This window comes from Anguilla anguilla, chromosome 5 (assembly GCF_013347855.1).
Source record: "Anguilla anguilla isolate fAngAng1 chromosome 5, fAngAng1.pri, whole genome shotgun sequence".
Lineage (NCBI taxonomy): Eukaryota > Metazoa > Chordata > Actinopteri > Anguilliformes > Anguillidae > Anguilla > Anguilla anguilla.
The window spans coordinates 30789278-30807828 of NC_049205.1; the positions used below are offsets into that span (position 1 = coordinate 30789278).

Consider the following 18551-nt stretch of genomic DNA (forward strand, 5'->3'; position numbering starts at 1 on the left):
TCCCCCAGCTAGTTTGGGGGGGGGGGGGTTCAGATGGTTTGCAGTCTATCCAAACTTAGTTCAGTAGGGGAAAAAAAAATAAAACAGGCAAAAAAAGTATTACTGTTATGTAATTATTGTTGTAAAGTCACGTTTCCCTAGCGAACTGCAGTAACGTTAAGAAACGCGAACTCAGCATCATTGGAATTTAACATTATTCCCTTCAACTGAAGGATATTTTTCTATATATATTTACTGTAAATTGTTTCTATTTCCAATGCAAAACAGAATCTTTCGACTTATATATATATATAAATATTTTTTTTCAGTTTCTGATTGTTCAATGTCCCCCAGTTAAAGGGGGTAGGTGGTGGTGGGGTTCAGACAGTTCATAAAACTTTAGTTAAAAAATTAATTAATTTAAAAAAAGAGAGAGATGAAAAGTACAATATGAGGATGTGGAAATATATTTCATAATTGATTATATGCCAATATTAAATCAATTTGATGCTTTGAAGGCACAACAATTGCATTGCCAATAAATATTAGGTTAGAAAATACATTTGCCCGATTTAATGTGACTTCCGGTATAAACACGCCCACTTCCGGTGTTTTATCCGAATACAGAGACAGATACAGATACAGATAATTTTGTTGGTTGAACAGATACAGATACAGATAATGACGCCTCTGCACACCCCTAGTGTGCATGAAACTGCACATGTGCTTATTTAATCCATGTTTCACTCTCTTTTCTCAGCTCATGTTAAAAAAAAAAAAAACAATGGCAATTTTGTAGCTGTGATCTTTACACACTGGTGCTTTGGACTGTGGGCAGCAGCTGCTGACCTTTCGAGCCTTCACACCTGGAGCAGATGTGGCACCTGTTCCTCTTGACCTGACTCTGCCTGGGTTGGCCCTGTGGCTGAGTGGTGGCTTGGTTTTCTTTTGTCACCCCACATCTTCCCATTGCCTCTACAATGTTGCAATGCTCATTGAGGCAGCTTTCCTTATGCCAATTCATTTGAAGATTGTGTAGACATTCAGAATCACAAGACATTGTGCCACAGTGCCATGGGCCACTCTCCATTTGTAAATCAAATTTTATCATGAATTAAGAGAATCGTTACACCCCTAATTAACATAAAATATGTCAGGTGTGTCAGGCCGTCACTTGAAATGTATGGTGCTTCCCATAGTAAATATATTCCGGGTAATATCAAAAATTTACGAGAATCAAAATTCCTATGACCCGTGTTATGTTATATTGGAGTAGCAATACAAAACCTCCAATTATGAAAAAGTAAGAAAGCAGAAATTAAATCAATGATATGTTAGCATCAGACACCACATATTTGTTTAATATTTTGACTATCAAGTAGTTCAATACAATAATTTCTTTAAAGAAATAGGAGAAACACAAACTCATGTCACTTTGACTAGGAAAACAATCTGTATTTGGGTCATTTCTGACCCCACTCATAAACTTGGGAGTAGTATTAGAAAAGTGTAGTAACTAAAAAATTATAAATAAAAATGTGATTTATAAACACTAAAAGCAAGTTATTTGAAGAATACCAAGAACATTAAATGAAAAATTGGTTTATTACAAAGAAGAAGCAAAAAAACACTCAGCAGGGTTATGCATTGTAGCTTGTACATTCTAGGGCTAATACTGTATAAATAAAATGTATAATATATAGCATTATACGTTTTATTGATATTAATTTTTGGTATAGTCATTTCCAGTGCATCACCTCTGTGGGACTATTAGGCCACAGTCCGCTGTGGAACAGTCTGGGCACAGTCCAGAAGCTGACACTAACCAGGCTGTAGGACATAGGTGTTACCGTATATAATATAATTTGATAGTAATAAGACCGCAGTATGCCTGTTGCCTGAGTCCTCAGGCATATGAAGGCAATATAGAGCTGGTAACAATGGACAGTCCACATTATGCGTGAATATTAAATAAGATATTTACAATATGGTGTATGTACTAAGAACTACAAACTACAATAAACTCTGCCTACAGGATATTATCATGTCATCCTGGCTCCAGGATATCACTATGCCTGTGTTCATCCAACAATATGATAATATGGTCATTAGGTGATTTCACCAAAACACCAGCTTTAAGGATTTAATGAGACAAGAAGTATAGAATTAACAGTGAATTAAAACATGTTTAGAACTATTTCCATTATTGGAAAAAACGATGCAACATACCCCTTTCAGAACTCATTTCTTACACATCAATATCAAAGTCCAATTTAAAAATGTGACATTTAACATATATTTTAACAAAATGTTATAAAATGTAATACAGTATCAGTAGTAAAAAGTGCATTTTTTATCTCAAAGTCAGATACCCCATATTTCTCTACTATATTTCTTTGTGGTTTGCAGTTGTTATATTTTGTAACATCATTTTTTCTGGCATTCTTTTTATTTATCTTTGTTCTTTAATATCAACAAAACAAAATATTTTAAAAAACGGTTGATTGAGCCAGATATGTGAAGCAATGAGGAAATTCTTACTTTACCATTCAAAACCTGAAATACCTACAAATGTATGTTATAATATATTGGTTCATTAAAATGACTTGCTAGTTCTTAGTTATGGAACCATTGCTTTGTCCAAACAGATTTGTATTTATCAAAGGGTAGTTGACCAATGAGGAAACACAGGCCTACCCTACAGAGCACCTTGGAATGATATATGCACGATCACAAAGTCTTCTAAGCTTTTCAGTAGAATTTAAGTGGCATTTAGTTTGATGAATGAAACTGTTTTGTACGTGACATGGCATTTGGAGAAGGTTCTCATAATATCCATAAAATAATTTATCAAAATGACAAAAGATAATCTAAGCATCTAAATCTGAAACTTCACAGCAATTTGCACTAGCTGTTATTATCAATGTCATCAATGTTCAAATCAAGTTTTTATTTTTTAATGTATGTTCTGGTTCACTCAAACTGTATTGCTACTCTCATCATGCTCCTAAAGATGTTTGATGGTCTAGTTCTCTCTTACACCTTGTGTCAAAATCCCGTCCCGTCATCTTGATTATGGCTTCTAGTGACAATAAACACTCCAAATGAAATGTTGGATTGCAATGGCAGCACTTTAGATTTGCAGCCACTGCGATGTATATTAACAAAAGAGTCAAATTTTGGGTTGTGAGGACACTCGCTATTTTCATATACTCGTCAAAACTTGTTTTAAAACTAATTTTCTTAGTTCAAATATATATATGATACAGTGTGTTTTGGGTCTGTAATCCAGCACACTGGGATTTGAAATGAAACAATGAATATGAGGTTAAAGTGCAGACTGTTAGCTTTACTTTGAGGGTATACACATCCATATTGGAGCAAAAGTAACTGGATAAATGAACACAACCTGAAATGAAGTTATCATATTTAGGACATGTTCCAAATCCTTTGCATTCGACGCCTGCCACCCATAGGCACTACTAGGCACTGGGTATCTTCCCTGGTGATGCTCTGTACTGCAGTCATCTTCAGTTCCTGTTTGTTTGTTTCAGTCTTGTCTTCAGCAAGTGAAATGCATGTGCAGTGTGAATTCAGAATGGACATAAATTTTTGGCCCTGAAAAATCCCCTGGCCTTGACTGCTTTAGTAGCATGCCTGGGGTCATTGTACTGCTGCAAGGTGAAGTTCTATTCAATGCATTCTGAAGTATTTGGTTGCATCTGAGCTGATATGGTGTTCCAGTATACTTCAGAATTCATCCGGCTGCTGCCGTCAGCAGTCACATCTTCAATGAAGGCGAGTGAAACAGTTCCAGTGGTAGCCATATATGCACAAGCCATAACACTACCTCCACCATGTTTAACAGATGAGGGGGATGCTTTGATCATGAGTTCCTTCCTTTCTCCACACTTCTCTCTTTGCATCCCTTTACTACAGGTTAATACCTGTTTCACCAGCAAACCCTAACCTGGCTGTGCTGTTCTTGAGTCTTACCAAGTGGTTGGCATCCAGTCATCTGATATGGATAATACCTTCAAATTAAAGCTGACAGTCTGCACTTTAACCTCATGGCTCATCCACTGAAGCAGATGCTGGAATATTCAACTTCTGCAGCAAGCATTCTTAAACAAACATTCAGCTCAGCACTCCAGTTTATAGTCACCAGTTTATAATTGTTTACTGTCTTGAATGTGGGCCAGGGAATGATTTCACTGGGCATATTTTAAGTAAGGTTTTGCAGTGGCCCCAGTGGGAGATAAGGTTTAAGGCTCTGCACTACATCTTATGTAAGCCCTGAAAGGCAAAGTGATTTTTTTTTTTTTTTTGCAGTAAAAGTTGGCCAAAAACGAAGTTATTATCTCATATGGAAGAGATGACAAAAGTTATTTTGACAAGCTTACATTGAATCCTTTGGGGCTTTTGCATCTTCAGCACCATGACTGGAGTTCTGGCATATACCAATAACAGTCTGTTCTGAGTAATCTTCCCAGAACAAAATTCAGGCCAATCAAAATCCAATTTAGATTTTTTAAAATAAAAAAATTGAAATTTTTAGAAGATTAGAAAGGCTAAATAAAAATAGTTTTTTTTTTTACGCACCTCGTCAATGGTAAGCCCCAGCTATAGAAGCTGTTTTGGTGGATTTTGCAAATTGTGCCCCACCAACAGAGCACCATGACATATATCACATGTAAGCCTGGATGCTTGTCACAGGTGTCACACATTCTGTGATTTTATCATTTTATGACAGTTCTGTGACTTTGAACATTTTTTTTTCCATTTCCATGATTTCCTCCTTTTCTGTGCTTTCCGTGATTTTTCGGCAGTTTGAATGGTAACTGTCAACCTTAAAGTAGACTACAGTGTATGAGCCTAGACATTTTTAAAATATTGCTAAATGCTGGGAGAAACAAAGTGTAAACAATGTATACAGATTCTGGAATTCACTGGAATCAAGATTGTCGTCCTTGTCAGTTGCTGGAATCAGATGTTTGACGGCCCCTGTCAACAATGTTGATGCTCAGCGCTCCTTCAGCCATTATGGTAACATTCAGTGACAAGAGGTGTTCCATCAAAGACCAAACCTAGCAATGTACAACATGGTGTACCAAAACAAACATCAAAGAGATGAAAACACAAACACGGCAACCGTTTTACTTCAGTAATGCAATGTGAGCATGCTCTATTTCAAACAATGTTCTGTTAAATTAAAGGCCAAACAGCATACTCTTTCCTTCCGTGATGACCCAAATTAAGCGATTAAAGACACCATTTTATCAATGTATTTCACTTGTAGGGTATTTGTTCATCAAAGCTGGTTACTGCCCGCTTGTTTCTTACAAAGATAACAAAATGTACACATCTACTGGGCCCACATTACAGGTATTTAAATTTCAGTGTAGTCATCTGGGCCAGCACAGAACTGAAGGGTATTCATAAAATCAAATGTAGAAGCAAACCATGCAAAAATATAAAAAAACTCCTGTCATAAGACTCAAATACCACTGTCCATTAGATGAATCATACATCTGCTCTTACACAGTAAACAAGAAATTAAGCTTAAACCGACTGTTAGCAGAATGCATTTTACTCTGATAGAGTATGATCCCTATTGGACTGTTGGTCATACTTCATATTTTACTGTGTAAGCTCAGATGAAATCATGATTGCATGACACTGCCCAATATATAAGCACACCCTGTAGCTGTACAGAAGGCCTATCACTAGATCATTACTCTAGTCAATCTGACTAATGCTCATTTTCAAACACAGCGGACATATTTGGTACTTTGCACTATGACTGGCAGTGAGCAAACTTACAGCTCTCTCGTTATTCCAAATGACACACAATGCTCAGCAGCATATCAAGGGTGCACTAATAATGCCTTTTAAAAATGCTTTTAAACATCATTTGACACAACAACATCTGGCACTGGGTGTGTAACTGCCAACTTTCCACCTCGTAAGGAAATTAGCTGTGCTGAGAAAAACAACTTGCCCACACACATTCACACACTGTGAGGACAGCTCCAACACGACATGCACTGTCTCTGGCAAAGTGATAACAGTATAAACTTTTGCCCCAAATGTTTGGTGTCATATGCCAGGAAGAAAGGATACATGGCAGCAAGTTGTGAAGATATTGCACGATTACATATACAATTCTAATAGGTTATAGCCCAAGGACAGTCGGCACCTGATCCTGGGCATAAATTGTGAATATACATACATTATATACTAATGAATTCATAATCCATATATGTTTAACATATATCCTGTTTTGAAAAAGAAAGATTTCATTGGTATTACAATCCCAATAACATATTTCAATACTGAGAAGGTTGTTTCAAAGTAACCTTTAACTTGTGTAAGATAATCCACTGAAGTCTCAAGCAGCAGCACATCAACCATGCCTGGTGCCCAGACAGTTTTGGTGAACTTATCATAAGGACAATGTAGGTTATAAGCATAAGCAACAACTCGTCACCACTGATTGGCATATTTGGCTAATCAATTATTGAATAGAGGCTGGGAGTGGGCGATCAAGAACTATTTCAAACAAGGAGACTTGATTAACAATACAACTGTTTCCTGGCTAGGGAACTGGAACATCAGACCCCGTATTGATGGGCAGACTGGTTGATTTAGGGACTACAACAAACCACGCTATTTTGAATATAAATTTGTTTCCCACCTCAGAAAACAATGTCTGAAAAAGGATATTTAAAGCCATCCATTCCTGAACAAAAACACATTTTTTGACGTACAAAAATGGCAAGTTACTCATGCGCACAAAGAACTGTCTATTAGTCATTAATAATAAAAAAAATCTAGGCTTCAAATCTAGGCCAATATTATTATTATTATTATTATTATTATTATTGTATGTATCGATGTAATTCACAAATTAGATTTTGTTATTATTTTACATTGTAGAATAAATAATACTATTGTACATATTTTCTAAACTTTTATTCTCAACATTTTTTTAATAGGCCTAAATATGTATTTTTTTGTCTGTATTTATGTATTTATTGAATGTTTCTGTGTATAAATGTGATTGTTATATGCTGCTAGAAACAAATTCCCTATAATGGGAGGATAATGAAATGTTCTATCTATCTCTTTACATATCTATTTACAGTATCTATTTTACAATCAGTATTTATTTTAAGTTGCAAATATACAAGAACTTTCACATTTTGTAAAATTAACTTGACAACCAACTAGAGCTTGTTTAATTTCTGTGACCTAAAATATCCAATATTGTTTGTTGTAACTTGGCCTCATTTTAATATCAATACTTTTAACGGCAGGCATAGATCTTGATTAATTAATGACTTATAGACAGTGCTTTGTATGTGCAAATAACTTACCATTTTTGTATGATGAAAATGATCAGAAATCATTTCACTTTTTTGTATTTGTGTTTATGTGTAACTCATAATTCTACTACACATAAATGTATGAACCACAAGATAACTCAAATTAGAGAGAGACATGCGTAGTCATATAAAACACTACATTTCCAAAAGTATGTGGACACCTCTTCTATATTAGTGGTTTTTATTATTTCAGCCACTCCCATTGCTAACAGGTGTATAAAATAAAGCATACAGTCATGCAATCTCTATTGACCACATTTTCCAAGAAGTTTGTAAATTTCTGCCCAGCTAGAGCAGCCCCAGTTAACTGTAATGCTGTACTTGTGAAGTGGCAACATATAGGAGCAACAACAGCTCAGCCGCAAACGATAGCCTACACAAGCTCACAGAACACGACCAGCAAGTGCTGAAGGATATTATGCGTAAAAATAATCTGTCCTTGGTTGCAACACTCACTACAGAGTTCCAAACTACCTCTGGAAACAACGTCAGCACATTAACTGTTCATCAAGAGCTTCCAGAAATAAGTTTCCATGGCCAAGCAGCCACACACAAGCCTAAGATTACCATGCACAATGCCAAATGTCAGCTGGAGTGGCGTAAAGCATACCGCCATTGGACTCTGGAGCAGTGGAAATGCGTTCTCTAGAGTGATGAATCACGCTTCACTATTTGGCAGTCAGATGGACGAATCTGGGTTTGGCAGAATGAATTGTGCCAACTGTAAAGTTCCATGGAAGAGGAATAATGAATGGTCTGGGGCTGCTTTTCAAGGTTTGGGCTAAGCCCCTTAGTTCTAGTGAAGGGAAATCTTTATGCTACAACATATAATGACACTCTAGAAAATTGTGCAGTTCCAACTTTGTGGCTACAGTTTGGGGAAGGCCCTGTCCTGTCTCAGCATGACAATGCCCTTGTGCATAAAGCAAGGTCCATAAAGAAATGGTTTTCTGAGTTGACTGGCCTACACAGAGTCCTGACCTATTCCCCATCAAACACCTTTGGGATGAACTGGAATGCCTACTGCAAGATTTGTTTTTTCACACAAACTAGTCAACCATCATTAGGCTACTAATCATAGTTAGATCACTTGGTTATTGTTTACATTTGGTAAATTAATGTTGGATTGTAGGAACTGTCTAAAATGCACACTGAAGGCACCTAACACAACTGAGACAACACAGATTTTGTGGTGAATTTCATCTGTGAAATTGAGATGACAACCGTTCATTTATATTTGTATTGCATACATGGTAGACCTATGTTTGTAAGTTAGTTGATCATCTATAGGCTTAGCTATCATTAATTTAAAAATGTGCTTTATGCAAGGTAGCTACAGTAGCCACGTTAAAATAGTAGACTATTATAGTAGACTAAAACTGTAGACTATAACTCTTGGTTGGGGTTTGGTTTAACTTACAACAATAGCTTAGGTGGGTGAATTTCATGATCTATGATGACAAAGAAAATGATGAAAATGATGCAACTGACTACTTTGATCTTACTATTTTTGCGAGATGTTGTTATTGACAGATGCAACTAAATGTCCAATGGGGAGAATGGGACTGGAGCATTTATGATGATGTAATCGGCTGAAAAACAGAAGGAAAAATGAAAAATAACCAGTTTGGGGTTTTACTGTGTGGACATGTGGAGTTGTTTTTGTATTTTGTCGTTTACATGAGGTCAGAATATACAGAAGTTAATGTTCTTAAGGGCAAAGAGTCTGGTCATTGTGGCTATTTCTGTAGGAAACCTTGAATAGTGCCAAATTCTTGGTGCTGTATAGGTATGGGGCCTGCCGCCCCACCAAGCTGTATCTTGGCGTGATGGCAAACCTGCTACCCCAATCATTTTCATCAACATTGAGGGACCTTCCTCTTTCTTCTTAGATAATTAGGAAGAGATGCGTTGAACCCATGTACACTTGTTTGTTTGCGCTTAGAATACGTTCGACAGACTCACTAGACCTGTTCGCCCATACACGTAATTTTATAGTGCTAGGCTTGTGGAAAACCAAAAAAAACAAACAAAAAAAAAAAAACATGTTTTTAACCATACGACAAGACAAGCAATTGAAATATTTCGATTGGATTGTGTTGCAATTTTTTAACGAACATTTACTTTGAAATATTTTACGCTCGCATCCGACTTGCAGAATTTAAATCAGGAAACATAACCCGTGTGTAGACCCTACGTGAAATATGCTATGTGGTTGAATTAGGTTTAACGGAGTGCCATTTGCAGTCCATACACTATGCGCTGAAATCTCTACGTACCCGGATGTTTATAAATTATTCAGTTTTTATTTTTTTTTCTTTCTTTTGAAGCAGTGAAGATATCAAGTCAATTATAATACCCATAGTGTGTTTGGAAGTAACATATGTCACACGCACACGGAAAAAATCGATCGGACCAAATGAGACAGCTCCTCTTAACGCGACAGTCCAGCCTCTCAGTCCCTGGTACATTCTGTGCGCCAACACGTAATGACAGCGGGGATGGGCGGTAAAATTCAGCACCACGGATAGCCAAGGATTTTCTTACCACTATCATAAAGCTACGTCTCGTCGTCAGCACCACGCAATGAGCACCTCACCACGAAATAAACAATCCGTCCCTACCACTAAAGCAAAGGTGAAAAAGCATTAAAAATGGTCTTTGTCCTGAAATATTATGCTCAATGACATAAGCCACATTCTAAACACACATCGTTCAGATACGGGATATACTTATAGGAACAGACGTTTACTTTTTCACACATAAAATATATCTAGGCTGTACAAGCACGATTGTAGTGTGTGAACGATGCTGTGCTAGGCGCTATGCCAATAATTTGCAGGAATCCAAACAGGTATAAAAACGAAATTAATGTGTGTGAATTGCGGTCCAGTCATTCCTCGTCCACTTTAACATATAATTCTTTAGCTGATGCGTTGATGGGCATTAATATCGACGTAATATTTATATCAATGTAGAAATCCTAACCTTTATAGATGAGGTCTTCAGTCTCCAGGTCAAACCCTTCGCGATGACACTTTCTCCACAATCCGGAGATGGTGGAGTTGAACTGTCGACTGCAGTGAGACTCCATTGCTGAGGCAGAGGCCAAGAAGTGCCGCTTAGCCCGGGGTAGGGCTTCAACACTTACCCCTTTTCCTTTTCTATTGCTGTCGTTTGGAGGCATTCGGAGGGGAAGGTTGGAAATGTAAATGTATCCAGGATCATTTCTCTTGTTGGCATAATTCTTACACCGTTCCCGGTGCCTCCTCGCATCCGTCTCGTACCAGTAGTCAGTACAGATGGCCATTGCTAACAATCCTAATGCACAAAACGCCAAAAACAGTCCAGTACTGGTTAAAATCTTCATGGCAGCCATCTTCCTCCCTCGCTGGAGACTTCAGATAGACGCAAGACCCTTAATCAACGGCCGCGATGAAATATCAAATCAGAAATCACAACAGCGCTCAGTGCTCACCGGACATGTTGGTCGCGGTCCGAGGAGCCCCACTCGGGCTTAATGCTTTCTTTTGTTGTGTTGCTTCCAGACAGATGTGATATTTTACACCATCTGTGTGGGTATCTGTGCTGATCCAGGATGGATGGCGACCAATGCTGTGAAGAGAGGTCGGTGATGCAATACTTTCTCTCTCCGCTTGGGATTTAGCGTGGCAAGGAAAGAACAAAGCGCTGAGAAAACCAAAAGCACATTATTATTATTATTATTATTATTACTATTATGTGCGGTTTTTAATAAAGGATTTTACTGAAAGATAGTACAGTTATTTGGTTTCAATGTAACATGAAAATGAAAAAATCTGGAATAAATATGTTTGTGTCATGTACATTCCACAATGCAGTTTACATTTTTATTTAAAAGCATTTTATTTAAATGAGAAACAATAAGATGTGTGTTTGATACGTTTTTGTAATTGTAGTTCAATGTGGCTTATACAAATGTGTGATAATTAGTATTGTATTGTCCAGATATGTTCAGTGAACGTATTTAGCCAAAGATATCCCATTGAATCATTGGATACTTTTATATAATCAGATTAAATAACATTGTCTGCTTTAACTATTTTAATTACCAATTTCAATTTGTGAGAATAAATACTCTGGGGCATAGGCAAAGCACAGTTTGATATACCTTGGTGGCTGGCATAGACTGGACCAGTATAAGTTGCCTGTCACTGCACATTACATTCTAGACAGTGACATTGAGCATGCACATCTGAAGCACTTGGATGAATTTTAATAATTGCAATAAACACTACAGCAGCTACCTGGGATTTCAGTGAAATGAGACAGTGCTCAATGTGCGTTGCACACATTAATATGAGCATTCAGTCATTTGTACTGAAGCTCTGAATGAGTGCTCAGTGTGTTTAAATGATTATTGGATTACCATTGGGTTTCCAGCTACCCTGCTCATACCTTGATATCTTATGTGCCAATATGGCTGTGTTTACGCAATCAGGCTTATACTGTATCAGAAGAGATGACAATAATGCTTATGTCAGGATATGAAAAATTCTCACACAGCAACCCAGAGTGTGGCCTTGTGTGCATATAACAACACATACTGTATCTGCCTTCATGATGGAAAGTGACAGTATTATTACACAGTGATAAAAGTCATTTAGTCTCAAAACCACTTTAAAATATTGACATCAATATTTTCCAGTGCAGTTGCCTCTTGCATGGTTGAAGGTAAGATGTCAGAGCCCCTGCAAATAGTCATTTAATCGAAATACTGTACAATTAAAACCAACAAAAATGAAAGGGGCTCTCACAGGATGGAAATTTCCAGCTGTGATTCTGAACCCTGCATTACTGATTGAAAGGAAATAAAAGTTCAAGAGCAATGCGAAAACAAGGTATGTCTTTGAACAAGATGGTTGGGCTTTATCACTCCATTTCAAAAACTTCTGATGTGAATCTTTTCACAGTGCCATCTCTGAATCATTTGCTTCAGCTTTACAATCCTTCTCCGGGTGTGGCTGCACCTGAATGATTTTCACTCTGTTCTTTTTGCATGCTCTTACACTGCAAAAGCTGCCTATGCCAATGAACACAGGGGACAAAATAAATGCCACCACCAAGAGCATTAAATGTTTTCTTGACTTAGGAGATAGAGTGAAAAGAGCACGATCCAGGACTGAGAGAGTGTGAAGAACTGAATCAGTACCAGCAACATTTACAGCCTCACACACATACACACCGCTGTCACTCCAGACCAGATTATCTATCAGCAGCTCCCCCCTTCCCAACACTTTCAGCCTTCCTGGTCTTACTGTAGAATCTGTGCGTTGAAGGTTTGGCATGTTCCAGATCACGTGAGGAGGGGGGAACCCTGAGGCAAAACAGGGCAGGACAACACTGAGGCCAGCAATTACACTGAAATTTGTTTCCCTGTCTTGAATTTCTGGCGGCTTTGCAAAATCCACTTGAGCTGTACCATTGATGGACATTTGTGAATTACTGGCCACGCAATAGTAAGTACCTGAGTCGTTATGGCTGACTAACTCCAGAGAAAGCTGATGGCCTGGATGCTGGGAGCCCAAAGGAGTGACCCATTTCACAGAGGGTTCTGGAAAACCTGTCACTAAACAAGTCAAATTGAAAGTACTATTCATTTCCACGGCAACATTCCTGTGGGGTATGGTCACTGAAAGGGATATAAAAATGTTCACAGACACCTGCAGCTCATGCACGCCAATCTCGTTCACAGCTCTACAGGTGTAGTTTCCAGGAATGGCTTCCACCGTTGGTAGCATCAAAGTGTGACTCAGTTGCGATGGATCAAACACAGACTTGCCTGTTGTGTGATTAGGAAGGATCCAGTGCACCTCTGGATCTGGAGATCCGGTTGCTTTGCATTTTAAGCACAGGGCCTCTCCCCCCCTGCCCCCTTCTTCCCCTGCCTCACATTTACTCGCTTCCTGGATCTGGCTGATCTTCGGAGCCCTGCACGGCAAACTGCCAACCGCCTCGAATGCATTCAGTCCCCTCTGCTCTGCTGGGCTGTGACAGATGTAGAGACGATGGAGGCTGCTGTCCACTATTGATTTTATCTCAGTCAACCAGAAATTAGAGCAATTGCAACACCATGGGTTTCCCTGGGCAGAAAATGCCTTGAATGGTCTGGCTTCAGAAAAGAATCTATGGTTTATGGCCTGTATTTTATTGTTTGACAAGGACAAATACCCCAGTGTGGGACAATCTGAGAACCATTGTGTGTTGAATGAAGTGAGGGAGTTATTCTGTAGATTTACAAGCCGCAGGTTTCTTAATTTCAGAAACGCTAAAGGGTGAACTGATGTGATGCCATTTGCTTGGATGTAAAGCTCCTGTAAGACATGTAGTTTAGCAAAAGCGCCCTTTCCTATGTACTGGATTGCATTGCTACTCAGATCCAAAATTATTAGAAAAGGTACATTTTCCAGAGTGCAGCTGGGCACTAATCTGAGCTGATTGTCACTTAAATCCAACATCTCAAGAGCAGCAATCCCATTAAACATATCACAGTGAATATCATATATAATATTTGCAGAGATGTTTAATGTTTTTAATTTTGGCAGCTGGAGTATGTTGGAACTCAGTCTGGACAGATAATTCCTTGACAGGTCAAGAACCTTCAAATTAACTAGATCAATGAAAACTCCCTCTTGGATCTTTGTGATCCTGTTCTGGCTCAGATTGCAGGTATGCAGATGGACCATTCCAACAAAAGCTCCATCTTGGAGCTCACTGATGAGATTGTTGAACAGTGTTATTGTTTGAAGAACCCTGAAAGGCTTTGTGACTTCTGAAGGCCAAAACGTCAAATTGTTGTTTTCCAGCTTTAAAGCTGTGAGGATGTAGGCACCTTCAAATGCCCCTGGGTGAATTGTGTGAATCTGATTATTCCCCAAATGAAGAACTAAAAGTGATGAGCAGCCAAATAAAGAGAAAGGTTCTAAAGCCTGAATTAGATTAAACTGTAGGTTCAGTTCCACCATTTCCCGCAAGCCCATAAATGTGAAACCTTTTATAGTTTTCAAGCTGTTGTTGGAAATGTCCAATAACTCCAGCTGTGAAAGACTGTGAAAAATCTTGGGTTCCAGGATGGAAATCTGATTCCTACTAAGATTCAACAACCTGAGAGAGGGAAGATCCAAAAATGCATCTGTAGAAATCAGCTGTATAGTGTTCGCGAAGAAACTGATCTCTTCCAGAGCAAGTAGACCATGGAAAACCCCTGGAGGGATTGTGATCAGGTTATTGTAATCCAGAAACAACCTCAGCATTGACCACTTCACCCCTATAAAAGCATCCTTATCCAGATCACTTATCTGATTAAAGCTTAAGTTAAATGTTGGCAGCTGTGACAGACCCTGAAATACATCCGATGCAATGTGAATGATCTTGTTCATTGTCAACCGAATTTCTGACAGTGCTTGAACATGTAAAAACACCCCTTTTGCTAACTCCTGGATTGAATTGTTAGACAAATCCAGAACCAGAAGATTTAACAGACCCAAAAAGCCTTGAGCACTGATTACCTTAATCCGGTTTTCATTCAGGAGAAGAGTCTTTAAACTGGAAAGTACCAAAAATGGATTTCCCTCTATACGTTCAATGTTATTCCTGCTTAGGGACAGTAGCTCCAGTTTATCCAGTCCCAAAAATGTTTGGTTGTCAAAAACTGTAATGGCATTTATGCTCAAGTCTAAATGCCGTAGCTCAGTCAGTGATTCAAATGCTCTTGTAGGGATCCGCCAAATGAAGTTGCTCTTCAGCCTAAATCTTTGAGTCTGGTCTGGTATGGAGGATGAGGGAGGGATATCTCGAAGACCAGAGTAGTTGCAGTCCACATCTGAAGACGCCAAATAACATGTGCACCGGGAAGGGCACTCCGAGCCTGACATTGCTTCGCTCAAGAGGGAATGCAGAAGAATGCCCATTGCTGCCATGAGGAGATGAATGCCAGCCATTTCTTATCTCAGTGCTAGTTGATAATGTTAAACCAGGAGGGCACTGAGGCTCTCCAAGTCTCAGCACTGACATCAGTGTGAATGCAACCTTTCACTTATCCCTTAAGCAAGCTCATAGCATTTTGCCTCTGTAAACAACCATTAAAGTTAATGTATTTTCTTCTCTCACACTAAGTCTGTCCGAACTTTCTAGCAACAATAGTAGAGCGCATTAAATCACACTATTCTGAAACAATGTTTTCAGAACAGGCAATGACTCTGCTTGGGTTCACAGGAAAATAGTCATGTGGAAATGTCCGGAATAGAATGAGGCAAGTACCAGATGCTGTCTGAGCAAATAGTGCTACAATGGTCTTGACAATTTGTGAGAACAGCAAAGACTACTCACAAAAGGCAATGAGCTGAAGTGCTAGTGAAATTTGTTCAGCAGCAGAGAGCAGCGTCATCTCAGTCCTTTACAATATGAGATGAATTTAATGCTTTTTTCTTGGTCTGGAATGTAAATATTCTGTCGACTTCCTAACTGGACAGCATCCTGACACATTTATCTTTTTGAAATAAGAATCTCTGAGGTGATTTCTCTTCATGGCCTTTTAGAGGCATTGCAATTACAGTGAGAGTAGTCGCATCAAAAAGGAGTTCATAGACTACAGCAATAATGTCCAAATGAAAAGTAATAACACTTACAAAACATGAATATCAGGGATGATAGCAAATCTAACCATTTGCTATCATCTATATCTAAGCATGGCAAAAAGGAAGCAGTACAAAGCACACGAGTATAAAAGCTTTACATTTCTACATGTGGCTAAGTCAGTGGGTTTCAAACAGACCATTGCTGATGCGTTGTATTGAAATGTTAACCTTAATAAATATCCAGTGGAACCCAGATCATGCAAAAATAAGCGCTGTGAGGTGCCACAGCTGTGTCTAACGAGCAAATAAATACAAACATAAAGAATGAAAAATTAAATACATTTAGAATCTATATAACCTAAATTGTGGGGGAGATCAAAATCTCATTTTTCATGCACCTCTGTCATAGGACTTTGTGACCCCATAGTCGTGAATCATATCTTAATCACATTGTACATTTGTATGCAGATCTTTGCAGAAATAATTTAAAAATACTAATTTGCATAAGAATACCTGCAGGTGCTATATTTACTACCTAATACACTGCAAAACAGAAACTGCTTAAAGTGCATTGTTTTATTTGCTTATTCGCTGTTTACATGACCTGCTTGGTTCACAGAGGTGCTGTCCACTGAATCAAACCAGTCTTTATCTTGAGACAGTGTATGCTCCCATTACCATTTCTCTTGTCTGAAGTTCCCATAATTCCTATTATGTCTATGGGGTGCATGTGAAACGCAAGACAAACAAGCATAACAGAATTATAAAAGCAAAAATGACTCAAACTACATTTGATGGGGACAGATTTATCTACTGTTTATCCACTGACTAGGCGAGGACTACATGAGGGTCGGTTGTAAAGGCCTAATATGTAAAACAATAAACCTGAAAGAGGGTGCACTTTCTCTTTCACATCACTGCGTGAGTACCACAATAAATGTAACATGTATTTAACAAAATGGGCCAAATTTGTCCTTAATATCTGAACAAAAATTAACCGCTTAAGTCGCAACGGCCTGTATTCGGGCCAGAGTGGGTTTATTTGCGTCAATTCAGTTTTGGTCACATGATACCCGATTTTAAAGTGTTAAAACCCACGGTTCTATCGCTATAATTTATTTTACAATTCCATTGTCACAACGGTTCCTTATTTTGTAATGTGTGGTGGCAGAATAAGCTTGGGGGCTCCTCACTTTCTTTGCATTTTGGAAATCCACAAACGACACAAATCACAATAAAGTTGGTGTGCTTGTTATGGCAAGAATCCAGCAAACAAAATCCAAAGTAATTTTTAGTCCCAAAAATCTGGCAACTTGGAGAAATCTTGGTAGAATGTCCATGGTTTACTTAAAAAATTCTCCAGAGGAGAATTGCTGTCTGTTTTGCCACTGGATGTATTGTGTGCAAAATTATGTTAATGCCGGTTTGTATAGATTCTCTGGAATAAAACAAGCCCACCTAATAGCTTCTCAGACCAGCACTGGCCAAGCAGTCCCTCAGTATATCTTATGGGACCTGATACGACTCAACATTAACAGTATAACTTGATGGCACAGAAGAATCTTAGATAATGAAATTATATTTCTAATTGTGTATTGGTTGTTCGACTTGCATAAAAGGACACATAATTTTGCCAGCATAAACAAACCATAACTTTTTTAGTTGGCATACTTTGACATGTTGATGAGGGTATTTGACAAAGAATTAAATCAATGCACCTCAATCATTTGATTAGTAAACTAGACATCTAATGTATTTATTTGCTACAATCTTCCAGACCAGCATGTCTCCAATCAAAAAATAATGATCTTTTAGATAAGAAAAAACTTCCTCTTCTACAACTGTTTATGCTTCTGTTACTTTGTTTCAGAACTATTTGGAGTATTCTAGGGAAAACAAACTCCCAAGGGTTACCGTTCAGAAGAGACCAGGATTATGCCTGTAGTCAGAAGGGTTCAAGAACAGTAACCATTTTATTTTGGGTGTCATTTTCCAGCTTGTGTTAAAAAAGGGTGTGCTACAGAACATGTTAAACAAATGGTTTACTTTTAAGGTGTGGAGGGGCATTATTAAAGGGAAAGCACAGAGAGATATTAATTTGGGCCGCATCAGGAGTAGTCTACAGTAAGGACGTCATGGGCTGTGCAGGTTACATGGACAACCCACAATATAGTGGGTTGCTCCAGAACAGATGACTAAGGAAGGCAACCTGCAGGGGAGTCGTTATGGCAACAGCAGGCTGCCAAGCCGACTGCATCGAAATTGGGCAAGTGTGAACCCACATTACATGCCCCCACTGGTTCCCATATGACATATCAGGTTTAAAATTCAGCTCTGGGAAATGTAGAATAAATGCATCTACTTTGTACGATACAACCGTGCAGTTCTTTTCCACTGTGGTCTGTTCCTTGAGAAAGGAAGAAGAAAAAAAACACTTTGCATTTTAAACATTATTTGAACAAGCAGCTGCAATTAAACAGCACTATAAATGGCAATGAGCCAGTGAGAGGCTCCCAGAAAGTAATGACTGTACCACTGCTTTATTGCAATACAAAAAGGGATACGGTAA

General features: G+C 38.4%; 1 protein-coding gene across 1 annotated transcript in view; it reads right to left on the reverse strand.

Annotated features, from left to right (window-relative positions):
• LOC118226744 (transmembrane protein 178B-like) overlaps positions 1-10746 on the reverse strand; it is a 34412-nt gene extending 23666 nt beyond the window's left edge. Inside the window, exon 1 of the mRNA XM_035416581.1 lies at positions 10356-10746. Coding sequence (XP_035272472.1) covers positions 10356-10746 — 391 coding nt within the window. The remainder of the gene's footprint in view (positions 1-10355) is intronic.
• Positions 10747-18551: the final 7805 nt, after the last annotated feature.